Source organism: Leptopilina heterotoma, unplaced genomic scaffold (assembly GCF_015476425.1).
Source record: "Leptopilina heterotoma isolate Lh14 unplaced genomic scaffold, ASM1547642v1 Lhet_201, whole genome shotgun sequence".
Lineage (NCBI taxonomy): Eukaryota > Metazoa > Arthropoda > Insecta > Hymenoptera > Figitidae > Leptopilina > Leptopilina heterotoma.
The window spans coordinates 1,655,717-1,679,939 of NW_025110916.1; the positions used below are offsets into that span (position 1 = coordinate 1,655,717).

Sequence of the window (24,223 nt, forward strand, 5' to 3'; positions counted from 1 at the left end):
AATAGGTGCCAAAATTTAAAAAGGTGACATTCTATGAAATAATCGATTACTTAACAAAAATAAACCTGGACTCAAATATAATAACCTTAGTTTTATAAAAGTACAAACTTTTAGTAATTATGCAAATTATTTTGTGAAAACCATTTTTATAAACTTTTAAATACTCTGGAATAAGTTTGATTTGTTGAAGAATTTTATTTTATTTTATTTATTTTAAAAAATAAATAAAATAGATGGGAAAAATAAGAAAGAAAAGTTTCGATACATATACATAAGACAGAACGATGAACTGGTTGAAATTGCAGACTTATTGTCTGTCTTCTTTTCGCCTACTTTATATTTATTGTCTTCCTTCAGTCACCCTACTTCTATTGTCAGCCGGTTTATGCTGATGGAGAATGTAAACATTGCGATTGTCACCTGTTGTTACTCTCGTAAATAAATAGGTTTCATTCATGGTCAACTGTACGCTGTGGTGTCGCCCTTGTTGACTCGTTTATTCGTTTCTACATAAGCCACACAACAGTCGTATCTCTTAAACTATACAGATCACTGCTCACGTGCGCCGAGGTGATTCATCTTTTCGATAAGTGCCGAGACCACGCCGCGCGCCACTCGGAATTCGCAATAATGATCGGCATCTCAAAGCTATGGATTATGGCTTTTCTCTTTTGCATACATCAATTGATTGTTTATTGGCATGCCTAATTATTCCCGTCTCAGCCAACACCAAAAGAGAATATAATGAATAGGGATCAATGGGCTTCATTACACCTAACGACTATTCAGCTCAGTAATTATCACCAACATCAACATTTAATGCGATCGTGGTATGTATGACAGTGGTTTCTAACCCAGTAAGCACTATTAAGAAGCAGTTACATAACTGTTATTCAAAGAAGCAAGTTCTAAAGCAAATGACGTACAATAACTCAAATCGTTTGTCTCAATTTTTAACTTAACAGTGGAATTTAATGGCCTGTCGAAAAGGGCCAACCTCGCCTCTCACACAGTTCTTTCAATCGTTCGAAAAATCATCAATGAAGTAAGAAATCCTACATCGCAATTAAGAAGCACTCTCGAATATTTATTACCTTCTGCAAATTCTTATTCAATATTTGCCTTTTCCATTTTAAAAAAACATTCTACCCTGAATTCTCTGCCATGTGCATGGTCAAAATAATATTCGATTAAAAAATTATTTTTATAAACTTCCAAATACATTGGTATTAATAAACCAATATTTCTTTCAATGTTTCATCTCAATTCACAGTATAAACTCACAACAGATTTTTCATTGTAAGGCAGAAATAAACTGCTTACAATTTATGATCGTAGACAAAAGCTGCTTTGAGGTGCGCAACATTTATGATGAACTGATTGAATCTTACATTTGTTGCAGTTTTTATTTACAATTGTGACGTGACACGAAGAAAAGGGTCTAAGAAGCAAAATCTTGTAGGTTATGTTTGTTATATTTTAACTGAAAATACATCAAGTAGGTAAACTCTCAATTCGAAACTAACGTTGCTTAAGCCTTTATTATACTTAAATTATGGAATACAAATTATTTTTCATTTCAAAAATTTAAAAAAGAATCCTTTACTCAAAGTAAAAATATAATAAATATAACTGAAAAGATTTTGCTTCTTAGCTCACTTTTTTCGTGTCGCGTCATATTTACCCTGCAGCATAAACTGATAATATACATGTAAGCGATAAATTTTCTTAAAAAATACAATTTCTGTTTCAAAATTACAGTATTTAAAAAATCTCTTGTCTGAAGAATTAGTCTGTAATAATAAGCAAATATTTTAACGCTTCTAATCAACAAGATATATCAATTAAGGAATCAATTAAAAACTTCGCTTTTTAAAAGTCGACACTTGATATATAATAAGATTAGTCCATTCATATGCATCTGACTTTTAAGGAAGAATTTAAAAAAACGTAGTTTTACGATATGTGGATAAACAATTTTTTAGTTCATTAACAAAATTAGGTGAAGTAAATTTTATTTTTTCTGATGTTATTTTTCTAAATTTAAAATTTAAATTTCGTTACGTTAACAGGGTGACCGCAAGATTGACTTTATCAATTTCCCTGACATTTTACTGACATAACAACGAATTTCCCTGACAAAAATTTTTTTGTTTAGAGCAAAAAATGTGTAAAAAAAATGTATTTTTCCTGACATTTCCCTTCTTCTTTAATTGCCCTGACAAAAAGATTTTTCCTGACATTTCCCTGACTTTACTGACAAAAAAATTTTTTCCTGACATTTCCCTGACTTTACTGACAAAATATTTTTTTCCCTGACATTTCCCTGACTTTACTGACATGTGGCCACCCTGGTTAATTCGTAAGTTTCAATTTTGTATTCAGTTATTCCTTAAATTTTTAGGTCATCTTGAATAAAGTGGTTTAAATTTATAGTTAAATTTTAAATCTAACATCTTTAAATATAAATATTTAAAAAAAATTAAATTTAAGGTTATAAAATAACTTTTTGAATGTCTGACTTATCAAAAAATTGCTAAAAATTGCTTTAAACTATTAGAAAAACTATTTTATTTATCTTGAAACAAAATTACTTTAATACAAAGCCTTTAGACAAAAAAATAGGAGTACTCACCAATACATTTTCCGACACTATTGCACCTTGGAGGCCTTAACTGTTCGAGACAGAATAAAATTTGGACTTCTTGAAGAAATAGAGAAGAGCTCCAAAGAACCGAGATCCGATTTAGTGTATGTTCAAGCAGTTTACCTGAAAAAATGAATAAAACTTTAGTTAATATGTAACAGAAAAAGAATAATTTTAGAATTTTACTTTTAATTCACTTTTAGGTTGTAGAAACTTTGTGCAGAATGCATCAAAATTGTGAATGTAATGCATTTCTTATTGAATATTAGTGAGATTACCATTATGGTGTTCAGCAAGAATTAAGAAAAAAAATTTCATGGATTTTCTCTAACATTCCTTCTAATTTTAACAAATATTTTATACTTACAAGTATAAGAATTGTTTAATATTAAAGTAATTTTAAGATAAAAAAGATAAAATATTTTATTTATTATCAACTTATTGATCAAATGGTGATGACTTAATCATATACATATATAGTCGGAGAAAATTTTAAAATCAATTTTTATTTTTGTACAATTAATAAAGTTTTAAAATTTTTAATTAAATTTCCTGACTTTTCTTTTATTGTTACACCTTTAGGCTTATTCTATGGACACAGATTTTACAAATCTATTATCAATAGTAAATTTGAAATTTTAAGTGCCAAATCCAATATAATGATTAATTATAAAAAAGTCAAATAAAAGTAGTAAAAATTTGTGTATAATTTTCTGAAATTCGATAATTACGAATTTAATGTGAATAGAAAAAAAATTTTAAACAGTGAATTCATTAAGGTAAACATTTTTAAAGTGTAAGAAGAGTAAAGTTTAAAAACAAATTTTTTAAAATAAAATGTTATAATTGTAAAGCTGTAATTACATATTTCAATTAAAAACTTGTCCTAATATATTCGTTTTATTATTTATTAAAATTTTGAATATAATCAACTCTGACTTTTGAACTAATGTCGTATAGGATAAAGTAATTCTACATGCTAATAAAAAATTTTTAATGGTGAGTAATTCAAAATCAGCTGTAAAATTACAAACATTATAAGTAGAAAGGTATATATAATTAAAATTAAATATACACATCTAAAACTTATCTAAATGTTTTCAAAATTTTGTCAAATTTCTTCCAGTACAATATTCAGGAAAATTTTGTGTTGAAACATTTTCTCACATATAAACATTTTTTACTTGCAGCAACATTCACTTAAATTAATAAATATTATAGATATTCGAAAACTAGCTTATGTACACCCAAACACATATATTTATGTTGTCCTTTCGGTCTGACGGAATTTTGAAAAGTCGTGTCATTTCTGTCATAATGCTTTTAGTTCATGACATATGAATAAAAATGAACTAAAAATATTTTATAGAAATTTCAGGACTTTTCAAAATTCCGTCAAACCGGAAGGGCATTTGGGTGTAGAATTTAATTTGTAATAACATCGTTACATATAAAACCAAAGTTATTCCTTTCTTTATTCAAAAACAATATCTGCAGTAAAGCAATCGGAAGTATACTGATTGAGTTAAATCAAAATAATCCAAACTTGTAGATTATTAACAACTATTATCACTTATAAGGTTTGTTTTAACTACACTGAGAAAACTGGAGTATTGGACTAAACATCTGGAGGGACAAATCGTTGATATTTGAGAGTTAGCTATTGGATAACAATCTAAATGTTCAAATACACCATTGACAGATATTCGTGCCATTTCTCTTGGAGCGAAAATGAGTTTATAACAGAGGGACAAATTAACCATCTTGAGAAATCCCTTCCTTATCCGGCGCGAAATGAATAAATATGGCAACCTAACCCCCAAAATTAAATACATAAAATGTCAGAAAAATAATTTTGCGCGCATCAGATCGTACACATTTTCTGCGCAACTTTTAACCCTCAGATATAATGGGAGAGAATATACAAGTAGATTTCCATTATCAATTCAAAATTTATTTTAGAAGGACTATTTAACTCTCTTCATAAGCAAAGGAAACATACACTTTTTGAACCTCTGAATTTGACTCTCCAGTTTTCTCAGTGTATATGTATGAGTAGCAAACATTTTTCCATTAAATATAACAAATATATCCTAGTTTTAAAAAGTTGTTCTAGTCAAATTATCTAGTTAAAACAGTAAAAATAACTAGGGGAAGTAGTCTATTTTCAATCAAACCTTTGTCATGTGCGTCCATGAATAAGCGATTAAGTATGCGACTTGTAAGCGGTTAGGTCGTACGTTCAATTCTCAGCGCTTGAAAATTTTCGTTCACTAGAAAATAGTGCCAATTAAAAAAAGTAGTTTATATTACTGTAAAAGTAGTTTTTCTAACTATATTTACATATATTAGTTCTAACTGTTACATCAAAGTTGTTCCAACCAGTTTGTCAACTAGGACATCCTGGAACTTTACATGTGAAGATTAGTTATTGTATAGTCTATAGTGAAACAGTTAATGTGGCTGCAAAGAAATCATTCAAACAACTTTTATTTAGCTGTATCAGGGTGTCCAGCAAGGATTGGGGGCCATCCATAAACCACGTACCCTCTTGAGGGGGAGGGGGGTCAAGCAATTGACTACGACAAGAGGAAAAAATGGCGCTAATACATGTAATAGCGTACTACATGGGGGAGGGGGGGTCAAAATTCAAAAAAAAAATGGGGCTACGTGGTTTATGGATGATCCCTGCTTTCTTGTGACAAGAATATAACCATTAAGTCTTGTTAGATTACAAAATTTTGTAATTCAGAAAAAAATTCAATTTTTTTAATAAATTTATAAAAACATTTCCCTGACCTCTGGACACACTGTACATTTACTGCAGAATTGACAGTTTTCAGACTATACTTTACAATTACTATAACACCCTCTGCAAGAATTCATATAAAACATATTCTGTTTAATGACTCAATTTGAACCAATCAGAAAGGGATGATAAAATATTTTTAAACTACTTATTTTTTGCAATTCGTGAACTGGTTTACCTTCATTCCTTCTTCTCAAAAGGGTAGGGAAATGATGGAAGAAAAACTCTTATAGGAGTATGTTATATTTAGAAATTCCTTTTTGTTAAAAATAATAAGTCAACAAATGTAATAAAAATGTCTCAAACAGTTACAACAACATTTAAAAATGGTGATAAAGAACCTGAGGAATAAATAAAAGCACAAAACTTTTTTCAGACTAAAGGGTTATGTTAGTCATCAATTAAAGAAGAGATCAGAATCTCGATTATTCATCTATTTGTCATGCGCAGTTAATTACTCCTTCATCATTAATGTTATCCTTTCTTTAATCATCAATCATCATCAATCATTCAATCAATCATCAAAATTGAAAAAGACATTGCGAGAAAACGTCGAATATATCGAAAAATATCGAAATAAGAAATGAGCATAGAGCAGTCCAGTGTGACGTCATTCTGGGAACCAAGTGGCAATTTAGCATAGATTTTTATTTTACCGACGATCAATGTTGGTAAAATAAAAATCTACGTTAAATTACCACATGGTTCTCAAAATGACGTCACGCTGGACAGCTCTATTGACAATGTAAAAGGTGCATCGAAAGACGAACTCGTTTTGAAATAAAATGCAGTACCCTGTGCATAAATTATCAAACTTGGTCCCAATCTGTAAGGAAACGACTTTCCCGATCGAGAACAAGTCTGGCTTTTTGTGGGACAGAGCTAGACTATATTTTAATCTATCAGAAACATGGCTTCGTTGGGACTAAACTCAAATTTCCGTGGGGAAATTTGTATTCTAAGTAACAAATTATCCAAGTTTTACCATAACAAATTTTACGAAATAATCCACTGTGGAAAGAAATGGATGGTGATAGATAGATTCTTATTTCACTTGTGATAACCAAACAGTTTTTGCTAATTTTTGACGGACCTATTTAATCCTCTGTCTACTCATTGTCAGATGACCGTTATCAACAAAAAACGACAATTTAGAAGCCTGCTAGGGACTGTGGTTACTATACGGATAATTAGTGTTACTAAACCGCCAGGGGCGCTACTCTCGTTTTCCCATTCAAACTTCTTACTAAACGCGTTGTGCAACGAGACTACTTGCCATCTATTGGACATTTATAGAATTATATTGATTATATTGGTACAAAATTAATATTTAATGCAAAACGAAACTGCCATGCAAACAATCCATAACTGTAATTTGCCTTAAGGTTATTTTCCCGTAATCCTACAAGCTAAAATCAACCTAAAAGTGAAAGTTATAGACTTTTTTACATTGTACGCAAGAAGACTAGATACAGGAGGTAAAACTTCGGTAGTGGGGGTATGACAATGCTGAGTCGCTCAGCTGGTTTATGGTCAGGCGTTTACTTTCAAAAAAAGTTTTCGCCGCAATAGACCACTTGGACTTCTGCGCATCTAAACACGTAAACACGGGAAAATATATTCTATACAAATACAATATGAAATATAAGTGTTTATATTTTCAAACATCTTTTAGTTATTAAAAAAAAGTTTTAAAAACAAAAAAATGTGTAAACTGTAGCACGAAGTGTATTAAAAGTTAACAAAAAGTAATAGTCATAATGTTGTGTTTATCTTTCTTCTTGTTACAACTTTTCACACAGCACGTTTTCGGAATTTTTAACTATTTGAATAACACTTAATTTAATAATCACTCACATTATTTCTATATATCCGTTATGACACACATTGTCAATTGTGTCTCGATTGCACTTTAAAGTTAACCTCAAATTAAAATCATATCATAGACGCATGTAAAACATACGGTATACAAGAATTTGAATGTGTGAGTGATGTGCAGAAGCACCGCGCCGGCGACTTTTCGAAACGAAAAACGCCTGGTTAAAGAAAGGCTCTTGACTCATCCCCACTACCGAAGTTTCACCTCCTGTCTCTAGCCTTCTTGATTGTACGGCAGAATATTGGTCCGATATTTAAATTTGAGACTTGGCATTGGTTTCTTTATTTTCAGCCTTGAACCAATATTGGTGAAAGTATTGGACCAATACTAAATAAATCATCAGCCTTAGCAATTTTCAACGGTGTTCCGATAAACCTCAAGATAATTCAAAGTACTATTAGGGTACTTGAAACAAAATCAACTACCTTTAAATAAACAAATATTTTGGTTTCAAATATTTCTGGGAGTAAAAGAACTCTGATGATTTGGTAACTGATTCAATAAGAATGATTAAAAAAACTTAATTTTAAAGACAGGATAAATTTAATGTTCCCCATTTTTCGTGTCGAATGGGAATAAATACAAAAAAGAATATGTATATGTTGGGAGAGAGAGAGAGAGAAAGAGAGAGAGTAGGGGAGGAGAGAGAGAGTAAAAAAATGTAAAAAAAAGATAGTCTTTCTACAAAACATCCCCTCAGCAGCTTGTTGTCGTCGTGGTAACTATGGTAACGCTGCCCCCTTGACAGTTGGTCATAATCAAAGCCCCACTCCGTTCAGGAAAAACCCCTACCCATTCCCACTACGTCAGACGCTAGGTTTCCTCTCCAACTGGCCAAGTAAAAGAAGAGGTTGCCTCTATTCTGCTTATTCGCCCGCCACCCCTCCCTTCCCCTCGCCCACATTCTGTCACAATCAAGCGGCCTATTCCCGTTACCCCTCGGTCGCGTTCTCGCCCTCTCTAACATTACAGCGCTCCTATCCTCTCTGTACCGCACCTCACTAACCCCTCCAACACCTAACACAGGCCAAGGAAACGCGGGATTGCTTCGAATTCAAACTACCGAACACGAGGTTACCACGCGTCAAATCTGTCATTCCAAACATGCCACCAATTTCGCTGAGGAACATTATGAATGATACGAAAATATCGCCGACTGCTCTGATACTCACGAGTAGAAACATTCCTGCAACTGAGAGTGTTCAAGCAACCTTTCCATTCTACCATTACTCTCCTGACAAAAGAATAATGACAATTTAAAAAAATATTCTAGTTAACAAAGGAATATCTAAAAATAATAAAAGTTTGGATGTTTTTCTCACATACCGTCATCGGCGGCTTGATGAAATTAAAGAAGACGCGAAAGTTTCAACACTTTCACAATTTCTGAGTGGAGCTTTTTTTTCTTTATTTTTTACCCAACACTTTTAGTGAGTGAACTAAGCTTACAATACTAGTCAGTTACTATAAACCTTTGTCATTTCCATTGAAACTAAATCATGTTAAAATCACCTGAAGAATGTTCCACCATCATATATCAGACTGTGGTAACAGCATCTTGGTCTGAGACAACTTCCAGAGGTAAAGATTAGTCGTACTGATTGTTAGGAAACAAGGTCTTCGAGTGATAGAAATCCGCCTGATTGGTAAACAGGTTCGTGTTGATTTTTGATGACGAAAGGAGTAGAGTTTTTTTACTCTCTTCCTTCAAAATTTATTGAACACAACAACACTTTATACACTCCGTTTTTTTTTAAAGAAAAAAAGACGATTCGCACTAAAATTTCTGTCTAAAACTGCCGAGTAAATAGTTACTACAGACTAGCTCACCATACAGAGCATTACTGAGTATAGTTCGACAACAGTCTTTACCAAGAACCGTCGTGCCGCGACGTTCAGTTCGTTCGGTTCGGTTTTCTACCAACCACGTTCGGCTATTTTCGTAACCTCTCGGTCCACCTGCACTCTGGCATGATACTGGAAAGCAGGATGAAACAGCATTCAGGACCGTAATTTCAACAAAACGGTACCCGCACTACCAATTATTTCACGTATATTCTACTTTTAAACTATTTATTAACATTACTTTTTATAAATCCATCTCTATGTTAGAATATTTACACAAAAATCTAACTCCTCTTCTAAAATTCGCTTCAAATAAAACGGATTTCAATTTTTCATATGAAAATTATAATATAATTATTTCAATAAAAATGAATATTTAACTCGTTTAAAAATAAAATAAAAGAAGAAAGGTTAAAACATTTTTTTCTCAATAATACAAGATACGTTTCTGATAAACAATTGAAATATTCGTACTTATTTTTATCTTTGACTACAAAAATAAGATAATATAAGTATAAAATTGTGTGGGAACTTTTATGTCCTGGATTTACTTATGGAATGTTTTATTCAACACTCTTAGTATCCAATCATAGTAACTTAATATATATATTTTTCTCTTATTTGTTATTATACTATTTTATTAATTTTACATTATTATTCTTAATATTATTTTATTTATTAATATTTTAAAGAAAAGTAAAAATTCAGTATTTCACTTTCGACAGATTGAAAAATTTCTTTGAAAGTACGTAAATTTACGTAATTTCATGACGATGTTGAAAGTCAGATAGCGCCACAATACACTCAAGGAAAAGTTTTATTTCAAACAAGCTGAATACTGTTATTTTTTTTATTAACACACTTTTTTTACTTTATTTTGAAGAAAAACTTTTTGTACATACTTTGTTCTTACTTCTGAAACTGAAAAATTTAAATGTATTTTTAAATAATCGTAATTTGCATATATAGTGATTATTTTAAATATATGTATGTATCATTTTTTGAATAGTGAATCTAAATATTGTGAACATTGGTGACCATTGAAAAATTACTAAGTGGAAATATTCCTAGCAAATTCAATTACCTATATATTGATTTTTTTTAATTATAAGGAAAATTGATATAAAATTTTGATGTATAACAATAAATTTAACATTTTTTCATGTAAACTGATATTATTTATCTTTATATATTTTATTAAATACTAGCTGTCGTACTCGTCTATAAATAAAAATTTGTATTGTTGAAATTTATTAATACAAATTTTGTATTTCTATAAGACACTATAAGATATATTAAAATTTTTTTAAAACTAAACCTTTCACAAAAGAAGTTATTAATCTTCAAAAGAAACAAAAACAAATTATTGAGTTTGACATGCTTTATTAAAATTAAAATATTTTCTAAATTAATTGACATGTTTTAATGTTCTTTGAATTATTTTCAAGATTTTATACGTGATATTTAAAAATATAATAGTTAGTATGGTAATAACTTTCCTAAAACATTTGAATTGTTTTAAAAAATTTTGCCAAAATCTTATTTACGAATATTTTCTAAGGTAGTTTATTTTTTAAAGTTATACAAATTACAAATAATTTTTATACATATACAGGATTTACCAAAAGCCAGGAAAATTAGGAAAATATCAGGAAATTTTATTAAAAGCGTTGTTAAAGTATTAAATTTCTAGAATTACTACAATAACCTGTAATATTACAGTGATCTTACTGCCATATTAAAATGTCCGGTGCTTCGTAATATTACCCGTTAATATTAGGGTAATATTAGATGGTGAACTAAGATGTTTTTATCCAAAAAAATTTTCGATGTTAATATTGCGTTCACATTACGTTAATATCCCATTTAATATAAAAGTAATATTACCATTTAACGAACATTTTAATATCTCAGTACACTGAGAAAACTGGAGTATTGGACTAAACATCTGGAGGGACAAATCGTTGATATTTGAGAGTTAGCTATTGGATAACAATCTAAATGTTCAAATACACCATTGACAGATATTCGTGCCATTTCTCTTGGAGCGAAAATGAGTTTATAACAGAGGGACAAATTAACCATCTTGAGAAATCCCTTCCTTATCCGGCGCGAAATGAATAAATATGGCAACCTAACCCCTAAATTAAATACATAAAATGTCAGAAAAATAATTTCGCGCGCATCAGATCGTACACATTTTCTGCGCAACTTTTAACCCTCAGATATAATGGGAGAGAATATACAAGTAGATTTCCATTATCAATTCAAAATTTATTTTAGAAGGACTATTTAACTCTCTTCATAAGCAAAGGAAGCATACACTTTTTGAACTTCTAAATTTGACTCTCCAGTTTTCTCAGTGTAAGATCACTATAATATTACAGATAATATTACAAATATTCAATGTAATATTGCAGTGGTAATAAGATAATATGTTACTTGCTGATTTTGGGATTGAAAGAAAAATATTTTTTGGTGTTTTTTTTATTAAAATTTAAAAAAATGGTTCCCACCCATCGGTATTTATATTCTTTAAAAAATATAAAGACAACAATAAATATTATATTGCTCTCTCATTGCCAAGCAGCCCGTAATATCAACTTAATACGCTGTAATATTATACATAAATATTCGATATATTACTTGTAATATTAGTGATATTACTAGCATATTAAAATATTTTAATATGTCAACTGCATGGTAATATTACCTTAATATTAAACAAAATAGTAATGTTATACGTAAAATTACTTTTAAACTCAGAAATTGTTTTTAAAGAAAGCAAGGGAAAAAGTAAATTAAAAGCCATAAAAAAATGTTCTTTTTTAGAAAAACCAAAGTATTTCAGTTAACTCTGGTAATATTAATTTCCTCAATGTCAACGTGTAATATTACCTTGCAGTGGAGATTTTAATATCACAATAGACTGAAAAAAGATTTATTTGATTCAAATAATTTTTATTTGAGTCTATTAAATAGTATTTGCTTCAAATACTGTAAAATTATTGATTCGAATACCATTTAATTGACTTAAACAAAAATTATTTGATTTAAGTAAATATTTATTTAATAATAGTCAAGTAATCGGTTTTTAATTTCTTTTTTCATTGTATTATTACTGCAGTATACAGGTAGTATTACGGATAATAAATTATTCAGTGTAATGTATTAAGATAGTTTTACGTGCTGCTTGGAATTTTGCAGAGTTTTTTTAAGGCGCATTTAATCACCTATTAGCAAAAATTCAACATTAAGTCTATCTAGACCCGTGTGGAAACATCCCGAGATTGCCGTTACAGAATTTTATATTTTTGATCGGGGGCTAGCTGGGCTCATAATTAATAAACCTTTCATAAATGTTAAAATAAACGAAAACTTTGATTCGACGTTTTCGAATTTTGCTAACCCACATTAAATAATATTTAATTTTTTAACTATAATTAAAATCTGTTACATATTGTTAAAAAAATATTTACAATATTACAATTATTTATATTACTTTAGTTGATATTTGATCAAAAGAATTTTGATATTTTGTCCAGATAGACTCTGAATAAAAGATAGTGACGTTCTTGGCTCGGACCTAACTAAAAGCCCGAACAGTGCACAACTTATACCTGGAGTCCCTTCCCATAGCACGATTACAAGGAAAGAATTTGGGCACTACGACGTATCCATGTTTAGTTCAGCGCTTGAACTACCTTTGTACTCCCCAACTATGTTATAGCTGGTGCCTAGATTTCATTTCCACACGGGGAGTTACAAGAGTTTTAAAAATTAAAAATTTTGAAAAAATAACGGTTTGCAATTTTTTGATTTAAATCTTTAAAATATTTTATATATATTATATGTTTAATAAAGTTTTCTAAGTCGCATCCCAGTTGAAAATCTCTGTAGGGGAGAGTCAGGTAAGTTCAACGGTCGGCTAAGTCCGTTTTTTCTTAGTAAACAACCTTCGGAATCTTTAGTTGCGAAGCTCATGAAACTTGAAGTTGTTCTTTAAATGCCCGCTGTTATCCAATGTCTGACGTAAAAGTTAACTGAACATTGCATGATAGTTTAAAATTTCTTCAAATATTTTCTAAAAAGTTAACTTTTTAGGAAATAGTATCCCAGTGGGGAAAAAAAAAACGCTTTTTAGTAAAACGCTTTTTGAGGATTTTCAACATTTTTTTTCTCTTTAACCTGACGTGTTAGAGACTTCCACAAGGTCTTAAAATTAAAGCTTGCAATGTGCACTACTCGGAGAGAGATTCTGTTTTAATATTTCGTATTATTATATTAGTATTTAGTAAAACTGATTGCAATTTGGGGAAATCATGTACATTTATGAATTAATATTACCACACGGAAAAAAAGAAATTAGCTGCAGCAGTAAACATATGTTTGCTGTAACATCTCTGAAAATTAGCTACCGCAGCTAAGAAGTTTGCAGTGGCAGCGAACATGTTAGCTGTGACAGCAAACATTAGTAAAAATTTATGCGAGTTTGCTGTCATAGCGAACTTGTTTGATCTCACAGCGAACTTTTTCGCTGTCCCTATTTCAACGAACAAGGTTTGCTGTGGCAGCAAAATGTTCGCTGCCACAGCAAACCCTTTCTATGCGTGCATTTTTAAAAAAGTTTATAATCAAATTATTACTTTGTATTATTCTGAAGTAATACACTGAAAAAAAAGTTCATTGAATCAAGTAAATGCATTTTCTTGACCTGATTTATTTGAAACAAACCCATATTTTCTTATTGGAAGAAATTTATTTTCTTGTGTCAAGTAATTTTGAGCATTAATCAAAGTTATTGAAATAAGAAAATATGGGTTTGACATAAGTAAATATCTTACTGTTTCAAACGAACTGTTTTACATGCGCCAAGTCTCGAAAAAGTATTGAATCAAGAATATCATGTTCTCACGTCAAGTAATTTACCTTGAGTCAAATAATTTTTTTATTTCCTTTAAAGCAACTATTTATTTCATCCAACACCCAGTCTTGAGCCAAGAAAATGGGAAGATTAAAAAAAGTTAATAATTGTTTCAACTCAATTAAAAATTATTTTGTTTCAAAGAAATATTAATTAATCTAAGCATTTCTTTTACTTGAAGCATTTCTATATTCTCATTTTCTGGAATGAAATATTTTATTTATTCAATTTAATTAAGTGTAAGATCTTGAATTAAATCATTCTTTTGTTTCCTTTAAAAAAAGTTTTTACTTAATTCAACGCTCATATAATCCTGATTCAAGAAAATACGAAGGTTAATATAAGTAAATATTTGTTTCAAGTTGATTAAAAATTATATTCAATTAATCCCATATTTATTTGAAGAAAGAAATTCATTTTCTTGTGTCAAGTAATTATTAGCATTGAACAGAATTCTTGAATTAACAATTTAGTATTTGTCAGTACTCAATATGTAATTATTTCAACCAAATATTTTACTTTTCCGAAGTACCAAAAAGTATTGAATCTAGAATATCATGTTCTTAAGCGAAATAATAAAGTATTGTGTGGAGAATTCATGTTTCTTGAATCGAATCATTTTATTTATTTGCTTTGAAACTTTTTTTTACTTAACACAATGCCAGTGTTCTTGATCCAAGAAAATATTTTTCTTCAAATGTATATGCAACTTAAATATCAGTTTTTGAAAACTATCCATTGATGCTAGGATGGCATAGTGGTAGCGTGACGGCTTCTGGTGCGTGCAACCCGAGTTCAATTCCTCCGACCGTGGAAAATTTTCTTTCAAGGTATATTTGTTGTATTTGTGTTAAGTAATAATTAAATGTAAATATATATGTAAAATAACAATTATTTAATTATTTAAATAAAAAATATAAATGTTAATTAATTAAATAATAAAAATGTTTGACCTAAGTATTAGAAAAGATGGGATGGGGGTAAGGGGGGGGGGGGTAATTTAAGTAAATAATTTACTTGTATTGAGAAAGTATTTTTTTGATTGAAATCTATAAACTTTCTCAAATCAAGAAAATATTTTCTTGGACAGAGAACATACTTTCTTGATTTGATACATAAATGATTTTGAATTAATATATTCTGCATTTCTTACATGCTACTTAATTTCTTGATCGAATTCCATATTTTCTTGGATCAAGAATATCTGCGTTCTCTCACAAAATAAATGTTTTCTTCATTTAAATCTTGAATTACTTGAACGAATGTTACAAGAAATTGAATGAATCAAATAAAATAATTCAATTATCTATATATATTCTTAGAACAAGAAAATATTTTATTCATTTAATACATTTCATACTTCGTATAAGAAGACTAACTTCTTGGTCGAATTCCATATTTTCTTGGATCAAGAATATATGTTCTTCTCCCAAATATCCTATGTCAAGAAAATCGTTTTCTTGAATCAATACTTTAATAGTCTTGGCCGTATTCAATCCCACGATTTGCTTCAACCAAGAAAAATTTTCTTGGTTCAATACTTTTTTTTCAGTGTAGAAATTGAAATAGTCAATAAAAAGTTTTAATATTATAAGTTAGAAAGTATGCAATAGTAAAAAGTATTACAGATGATTATACTAAATACTATCGAAGAATTACATAAGTTGTTAATTTAGTAATGAATAGTATTATCGACTAATAATAAAAATTATGACCAGCCTAGTAGCAGGCTATGGGCTGACGTCAGGCTGACGTAGAGCGGTTACGAAGCTGTCCGAGATTAGCCGAATATTTCAGTCAAGCAGTTCCGAAATTATCCGAGTCAAACCTCGTGGCAACATGTGCACGTTGTGTTTACCCCAAAATATTTTAATTTGATGTGTCAAAATGTGTCGGAATTGGGTGAACAATTTTATTTTGTTCATTCAATAATTTTAATCGACAATGAAGATTTTCTAATTGTAGTGAAAGGCATAGTCCATTGTCTTTTAAATGAGCATTTGAGAGCATTCAAAATTTACACGGAAAAAAATTAATCTCTAAATTAGAGATTTGATATATGAGATTTAGGCATAAACTATCACTGGAATCGGATGTGTGATTTGAACAGATCTCTAAAACTGAAATTTAGAGTTATATATCTAATCCGCATTTTAATGCCTGAAAATGATATTATAAATCTCAAATTTTATGACATAGAACATATAGTTCTAAAATATCAACTTATTTCAATAAATTGAAATCTAATATATTAATTTATCACAATTTAGAGTGAGAATTATTTAAAGAATGTATATTTTTCTTTTAGTATGAACTTATAAACAAATCCATTGACAATCATAAAAAATTAGACATTTTTTGAACATAATATGAATTTTTTATTATTCCATTTCTTTATTTGAATCAAATTATCTCAACATCACACAATATAAACATTCTTTTTCTATTTCTTAATAAAAAAACATGTTATAGTACATCTTTCAATATAGGTTAGGTTTTCAAGTGTCAAACGAAAGTTTAACCTGAAAATATCACAGCTCTCCTCAAAGGTGGGCAGGTTATTCTAAAATGTAACGCTACAAACTTGGCGGGGAGTTGTTCCAAATGACTTCCAGATTCCAAATTTTCAAACCGATAAATCGTACCTGATCCTCTTTTCGAATTATCTCTTTTACAGATAGTCAGAAACTTGAAAATGTATTATCCTAATGTGGAAGCTTTGATTCAGAAGACTGCTGATTTTTCGTTATTAAAAAATTTTTAGACAAAGATTTTATAGATAATTATGTTCATGATTTTGAGAAAAGTGAGTGTAGGGCAAGACGGTCCTTAAAAAATCATAAAATTAATAATATGGAAAAAATTGCAAATCTCCCCATCTTTCCCCACCGGCACGGTACTAAAAAAGCAACCTATTTCTGTCAACAAATTTTACAAGTAAAGGTTGCATCTTCATCTTCGTCATCGACACCAGCACAACTGCACAAAGCCCATTGGCCGCAGACAGAACAAGCAGCCCAGCCTTCACTTGAGTCTAAATAATAACCATTACAATAGAGACAAGGTGTATTTTCCACTTTACCATCGCTAATTGATGATTTAACCTGACAAGCTTTTTTCTTTTTGGTCACTCTTATTTTATTCAGTCTTGATTTAAGTAGTTTTCTTAACTTCCCTTATTTCTCTTTTCTTTTGCTTTATTTGTGTATCCCGTCTTGCCCCACTCTTCCCTACCCTATCTTGCCCGCACACCGAAAAAAATCTCGATGGTATTATTACCCTGTAAAAAAAAGTATTGGGAGGTACGGGATTCCGTATTGCAAGTGCCAACCTGCCAATGCGGTATTCGCGAATTACCGCATTGGGTGTCGTGGTGAATACGGAAATCAAGGGGTCCCAATGCGGTGCCAGTTTTAAGCTTTAAAAAAACGAAAATACGTGACAGGAGGAAATAATTAGTGTCAGTGGAGAAATATGCGAGTTAAAGGAATGAGAAAATAATAATAGTGAGTGTAAAAATGAAATTTTAAGAAAAAAAGGTAAGTTGAACTGTCAAATATGGGCCCAATGCGGCATAGGCTGATTTCAATGCGCCACAGCAAAAGCAACTTTGACTGGTTTGAATGGCGTGAAATAGGTAAACAAACATTTTCTAACACATTTGTCTCCGTACACAGACACTTTTCACTAAATCTGCCAACGTACAATTGGTAAGCATCTTCTAAATTACAATAATCGAAAATATTGTTTAGATTCATGCAGAAACGTGGTTATAAAATAAAAAATTGGAAAGTAATGTAATGCAAATCATATGTCAGCTGGGCCACTGTGTTCGCTCGATTTGCTCTGCTTGCTTCTGCCCTCTACTGGCGACTTGCACTATGTACCGATTGTGTACCGCATTGAAAGCAGCCTACGCCGCATTGGACTCATATTTGACAGTTCAACTTACCTTTTTTTCTTAAAGTTTCATTTTTACACTCACTATTATTATTTTCTCATTCCTTTAACTCGCATATTTCTGCACTGACACTAATTATTTCCTCCTGTCACGTATTTTCGTTTTTTTTAAAGCTTAAAACTGGCACCGCATTGGGACCCCTTGATTTCCGTATTCACCACGACACCCAATGCGGTATTTCGCGAATACCGCATTGGCAGGTTGGCACTTGCAATACGGAATCCCGTACCTCCCAATACTTTTTTTTTACAGGGTAACTATGACACTATAGTTAATCTTAATCTAGTAAAAGTAATAAGGATTCCTAATCATTATGGTTAGGATCGCTAGGTTGATTCAACAAATTCAAGCCTGGCAAAAACAACCCTGCAAATCCTAGTCAAATTGACTAGGATTTTAGTAATTTTGCCTATTTCCATAATGCGCACGCGTCTGCTTCTGTTCTGACAGTGTTTACCTCTATATCTTTCGCGTCATTTATCGTGATTTCGTAAAACGATTTTTTATCATTACTCGCGTCTATTTTTTGTACATAAAATGGAGTTCTTACATACATCAAAATTGCTGGTTTCTCGGAACCTCTGGAAATATATAGATAGTCCATGTTTTAGAAAGTAAACTATTTTTGGGGTAATTTTACCAAAAATGTTTTGGAAGTAATTTACACCAAGAATTTGTGGGTAAAAATACACAAGATTTTTGGAAGTTTTACCCAAAATTTCTTGAAAAAATTCCTATTAAGTTTTAGGTAAAAAATGCACAAGAGTTTTAGTGATTTTACCCAAACATTTTGGAAGAAATACCTAAAAGGTTTTGGGTAAAAATACAAACATTTTGGTATCTTTTATAAAAGTTTTGGAAAAAATACCCAAAAATTTTTAGGTAAAATTACACAAGTTTTTGTACTTTTGTCCAAAGTTATGTGTAGAAATACTCATGAAATTTTTGGAGAAATTCAAGACTTGTGATAATTTTTTATCTAAACATTTTGAGAAAATACATAAGTGATGAAATGGAATAGTTAATTTTTCATCCGCAATTTAAAAAAATTAGCTAATATAATTTTAAACAATAATTGCAGATTATAGTGATTCTTTTTATTTCATATAAAATATGTTTTAATACAAAACTATTTTACAAAATATTTTTTCACATACAATAATAAACACTTATTGGGGATTTAAAATTGCAATGCGATACTAGTGGCGATAATGTGAACTAAAGAAAATGGCCGCCGTGGGTGTACGGTGATTACACACGGTTTTTGACATTTATTTGTAAACTCTGTTTTAAATTTGTTTAAAATCATGGAATTCGATGCACAACACCGAAAAAGCAATAAAAGTCGAGGAAATTGTTGTGTAGAAGGATGTTTTTCTAAAATGCATGAAAATAAGAGCTTGAGTTTCCATAAAGTACCTGCTCTCAGAAAGTGCAAAGTGTCAAGGATTAATATTTTTGGAAAAGAAGAATTAGTTGATAAACGGACGATGTGGTTAAAACTTCTAAATGTTAAAGATAATAAAAAATATCTTCTTGTTTGTTCGAAGCATTTCACCAAGGAGGATTATTTGTATCCAGGTAAAGGTTATGTTGACATATATTTTTTCAGTTGTAAGTTTTTAAGTTTCATTATTATTTTTTGTCTACATTACAATAACTTTTTTTTTAGAAGTACACGCAGAAAACCGCGTATTAAAAAAAAATGCTGTACCGCAAAAAGTAAAAAAATGTGATTGCAAGAAATTATTAAATGATGACAATAGGCAACAGAGAATGGTATATTTAAATACAAATATTTATATTATACGTCAATTATAACAAATATTAACTTACGTGTTTATACTTGGAACTAATTTTAACGTAATATATTTTGCAACAGATGAGGAGAAGATTATTAAAAACGGATTTAAATAGTACGGAGGAAAGCGAAAGGACAGAAGTGCAAGAGCCCTTGGAAGAATATGTGCCACCTACGTGCAGTTTTGAAGAAGTGGATCAACATGACTCTGATTGCGAAATGCATGAAAAACAATTAAACAATCTGGAAATATCGACAAGTATTGATGAATTACAGGGAAATATCGATTATTCCAATGTCGAATTACAAAACAATAAAGAAAATAGAACTAATGATATTGGAGTCCAAGTATCAAGTGGGGACTTTACTTACACTCTAAAATCTTTTATTAAAACTGAAAAAGATTTAATGACAATGTGTAATATAAAAAGTTTTAACATCTTAAACAAGTTAGCAGAACTGATTGATAATCATTATCCTACTAAAAAGAGATTATTAAACACTACAGAAAGCATAGTATTGACGACAGCAAAATTAAAGCTAGATATATCATTTCAAGCACTTGGAGTATTTTTTTATCACATTAGTGACGTGACGATTAGAAATATATTTTACGAATATGTTAAAAAATTGTCAAGTATTTTACAATCTGTACTTGTTCGTGTACCTAAGGAAGAAATTTTACAAAATATGCCAAAATGTTTCGAAGACTTTTCTTCCACTACATCAGTTCTCGATTGCACGGAAATAAAAATACAGAAACCTAAATGTCTAAAATGCAGAATAAAATTTTACTCGCACTATAAAGGCGATTTGACTGTCAAATTCATGACTGAAGTTAGTCCAGCAGGGATTATTACAACTGTCAGTGAATCCTTTGGGGGAAGAGCGTCGGATAAATGCATTTTCAATCATACAGGAGTTCTTAACCATTTGGAGAGCACGAGAGATTCAGTAATGGTTGATAAAGGTTTTCTTATCGAAGGTGAATGTGAAAAAAGGAGAATTAATCTAATAAGGCCACCATTTTTGAGAAATAAAAAGCAGTTACCTGAAAGAGAAGCAAATATAAACCGAAAAATTGCCAGCGCCAGAGTACACATCGAGAGAATGAATCAGCGCATAAAACAATTTAATATTTTAAATAACAAACTACCATGGCATCTAATAAATTATGTAGACGATATATTTTGTATTTGTTGTGGATTAGCTAATCTGGGAACACCCATACTTGCTGATGATAAATTTTAATCTATGTATTTTTATATTACTTTTTTAATTAAACAAAATGTGACAAAAAATAAAGATATTAAATTATGCGTAATGAATTTATTAAAATTCAAATACAAATGTACCTTTACAATTACACCTTTCTTTAGAACAATATTTAACTTTAAATATTTAAATATAAATTTATTTGCGACATTTTTTAACAACTTGTGACTTTTAAAAAAATATTTTTAACAATGTCGATAAATATATACGTCTATTAAAACACATTTAAAATACTCGTTTCTAATCCTTCTTTGGTTCAATAATTATAATTAAATGGCATAGTAATACTGCACGCATGAAAGGAAAAAGTATTTCCATGAAAATCACAATACTCTTGAATTTAAGCATATATAATGCAACATGTTTTCAAAATAGTTCTTTTTCAAAGTATTTAATAACTTAGTTGTAAATTCTTTATCGTAGTCAACAGTTATAATTTCAATTGTTTTAGATTTACTCGAATAAATAACAAAATCACATTGCTTTAAGTTTAATAAGGTCATACCTAATTGCACTTGACCATAATATTGGTGCTTTTCTTTCAAAGTGACTTCGTTCTTTTTCAGATATTTACATTTTTTCAGTAAAGTTTTTCGTTCTGTGTTTTCTAACTCGAACGGGCATTTAATTTCTAAAAGCCGATATAATTTAGAATCATTGAAAACAACACCGTCTGGCGAATACGCTAGCCAGGGCTCGCTCTGACAAATAATCAGTCCACATTCTTCAACGTGTAAATTACATTGTTTTTTGTAAGCTTCTCGAGCTTCTGCTTCGAATTTAATTCCGTGGTTTGTCTCTTTAGTTTTGAATTCTGTAGGCCAAAAGTATTTTACAGACTTATTTTCCCAATCATTTTTCGAATACGTGTAAATATTATAACATCTACTACCAGTAATTCTATATTTTCTTTCAATTTTCCATTCAATTATTGATCTCTTTGTATTTATTTCCTTTTGAAATACGTCATTGCACACAATTTTCGAATTGTAAACATTTTGACAACAATTCTTCATCTTGAAAACAACATTTGATAACGACGATATATCTTCTGAGAGTAACGAATTATCAATAATTAAATTAATATATTGATTTTCGGAAGGTGGGCTTGAAGATTCATACGTATTTTCAATACTTCGCAACGGAATTTGACAGTTTTCAATGTTTTGCAGAGGAATTCGACGATCTTCTCTCTCATTTCTTTTTCTAAAACTGTACATAAATTTTATTAATGGCAATAAATGTTCATTTAACTTTTCAGTGACAAAAGAAAGGAAAGATTTGAAATAAATAGTATAAATATAATATTTATAAAAAAATATGAAAAAACCAAATTAAACATAACCTACAAATGCTTAGCTACAGCGGTTTCTCGATCACAGTGAATTAATTCTTTTCGAATTTCATTCAAATCATTATCAGAAAGTCTGGGCAATCTGTCTTGGTTGACGTGACAAAACATTTTTGTTGGTTGAGCTTCAAATTGCTCCAGCACTGGTACTTTATGTTTTTTCCAAAGACATTTCCTTTCGGTGGAAGATATTTTTTCCAGTTTCAGAATGTCTAACCTGTTAATGAGTTTATTAATATATATATAAATATTTTTGTAATGTTAATGTTTTAAAAAATAATTATTTTTCCAATATACACTTACCTACTGCAAAATATCAAAACTGCGACAATATGTTTACACTTCTGACTCGCGCCAGCTTTGCAGGAACAATGCATTTTTTCAATTGTCACCTTATCAAGATTATTTTCTACTTGTAATAATAAGACGCCTGTAATTTCATGAGGTTCACTTGTTAACGCACTCGTTTGTAAACATAAAGAAAATAATTCTAAACGATCTTTCTCCACTTTTGTAGCACCACACATTATAATCATACCAGAATTTAAACAAATCTGACCTTCTACAAGATTTCTCGAACAATTATTCGAATCAGTGAATTTATAAATTGTATCTAGTGTTAGTGTCAACATTTTTTTAAAACAACTTAAATAATTATTTAATAATAAATACAAAACGTCACTTCATAAGTGAACGTTGATTCAAATATGTACACCCATGTCGGCCATGTTTGTTATGAAACGCTAGCGCCACTTTGCCCGCGGTGGTAATTTTCATTGCCAATGAAAAACAATAATAAAATAGTATGAATATTATATTAGATTAATCATTATCAACACTTATTATTAATCTACTTATAACAAGAAATTAACAATCGTCGAAATAACAGATAATACAAACAACCCACATAGCACAATAGTATGAGGTAAGGTTATGTTGAGTACTAATCGTAAGGCTCATAAGGTTACACGATATTGCTGTGGTAGACCTGAGGTGAACTAAAAACTTCCGCCATGGAGGTAAGGTTACATGTTAGGGTGTGGTGACTATATATGATAAGGCCATGGTAACCTTACACGTTAAGGTTGAGGTAACGTTACATGTTAAGGTTGATGTAAGGTTACATGTTAAGGTTGAGGTAACGTTACATGTTAAGGTTGAGGTAAGGTTACATGTCAAGGCTGAGGTAAGGTAATTATTAAGTTGTAAGGTTGAGGTAAGGTTGTGATAAGTTTACCAGTTATAGAAAATATTGAAAAAATAATTAATAAATAAATATTCAATTAAAATGTTAAGTGTGTTGCTCTTCTCTATTTTGGAAACCTGACATGAAGCAGAAAATTTTGAAAACAAATTTGGGGGGACTGGGATTCGAACCCGGGATCGGCGCGCATAAACCTATCATTCTAACTAACTGAGCTAAGTAGAGAACTGGCAGAAGGAAAATTAATGTTGCCTTTAAGGTGAACCAAGAAGATGATTAACTCCTTAAAGGCAACATTAATTTTCCTTCTGCCAGTTCTCTACTTAGCTCAGTTAGTTAGAATGATAGGTTTATGCGCGTCGATCCCGGGTTCGAATCCCAGTCCTCCCAAATTTGTTTTCAAAATTTTCTGCTTCATGTCAGGTTTCCAAAATAGAGAAGAGCAACAAACTTAACATTTTAATTGAATATTTATTTATTAATTATTTTTTCAATATTTTCCATAACTGGTAAACTTATCACAACCT

The 24,223-nt window shown here is 30.3% G+C and overlaps 3 protein-coding genes across 9 annotated transcripts in view; 1 reads left to right on the forward strand and 2 right to left on the reverse strand.

Annotated features, from left to right (window-relative positions):
* The window catches only part of LOC122501098, a 47,511-nt gene extending 38,226 nt beyond the window's left edge, over window positions 1-9,285 (reverse strand). Inside the window, exons 1-3 of one of the 6 annotated variants that reach the window (XM_043610366.1) lie at window positions 8,848-9,210; window positions 4,825-4,920; window positions 2,636-2,770 (exon numbers count right to left, since the gene is read on the reverse strand). The gene's annotated coding sequence lies outside the window, so the exon portion shown is untranslated. Of the gene's footprint in view, window positions 1-2,635; window positions 2,771-4,824; window positions 4,921-8,661; window positions 8,820-8,847 lie in introns of those variants that run through there. The other 5 variants (XR_006301540.1, XR_006301542.1, XR_006301541.1 and 2 more) reach the window with 5 other exon arrangements.
* A 9,971-nt stretch (window positions 9,286-19,256) lies between these two features.
* LOC122501099 lies at window positions 19,257-21,229 on the forward strand. The gene is made up of 3 exons (XM_043610368.1): window positions 19,257-19,646; window positions 19,738-19,844; window positions 19,948-21,229. The coding sequence occupies exons 1-3, from the start codon at window positions 19,373-19,375 to the stop codon at window positions 21,115-21,117; spliced, it is 1,551 nt and encodes a 516-aa protein (XP_043466303.1). The 5' UTR covers window positions 19,257-19,372; the 3' UTR covers window positions 21,118-21,229.
* Window positions 21,230-21,294: 65 nt separating this feature from the next.
* On the reverse strand, window positions 21,295-23,371 carry LOC122501100. 2 transcript variants are annotated; one of them, XM_043610370.1, is made up of 4 exons: window positions 23,052-23,371; window positions 22,796-22,922; window positions 22,491-22,709; window positions 21,295-22,353 (listed from the first exon to the last, which is right to left on the reverse strand). In XM_043610370.1, the coding sequence occupies exons 1-4, from the start codon at window positions 23,122-23,124 to the stop codon at window positions 21,465-21,467; spliced, it is 1,308 nt and encodes a 435-aa protein (XP_043466305.1). In that variant the 5' UTR covers window positions 23,125-23,371; the 3' UTR covers window positions 21,295-21,464. The 2 variants fall into 2 exon arrangements, with proteins under 2 accessions (XP_043466305.1, XP_043466304.1); XM_043610369.1 differs by having other exon boundaries at window positions 21,296-22,353; window positions 22,796-23,371.
* Between the last annotated feature and the right edge of the window lie 852 nt (window positions 23,372-24,223).

Excerpts from the sequence above, each read along its gene's own strand:
- LOC122501099 (XM_043610368.1), top strand. The coding sequence starts at position 19,373 with ATGGAATTCGATGCACAACACCGAAAAAGCAATAAAAGTCGAGGAAAT. Across the intron at positions 19,647-19,737 it reads GGAGGATTATTTGTATCCAG|AAGTACACGCAGAAAACCGC; the intron begins GTAAAGGTTATG and ends CTTTTTTTTTAG. Across the intron at positions 19,845-19,947 it reads ACAATAGGCAACAGAGAATG|ATGAGGAGAAGATTATTAAA; the intron begins GTATATTTAAAT and ends ATTTTGCAACAG.
- LOC122501100 (XM_043610369.1), bottom strand. The coding sequence starts at position 23,124 with ATGTTGACACTAACACTAGATACAATTTATAAATTCACTGATTCGAAT. Across the intron at positions 22,710-22,795 it reads GTTTTGATATTTTGCAGTAG|GTTAGACATTCTGAAACTGG; the intron begins GTAAGTGTATAT and ends ACTCATTAACAG. Across the intron at positions 22,354-22,490 it reads ACCGCTGTAGCTAAGCATTT|TTTTAGAAAAAGAAATGAGA; the intron begins GTAGGTTATGTT and ends ATTTATGTACAG.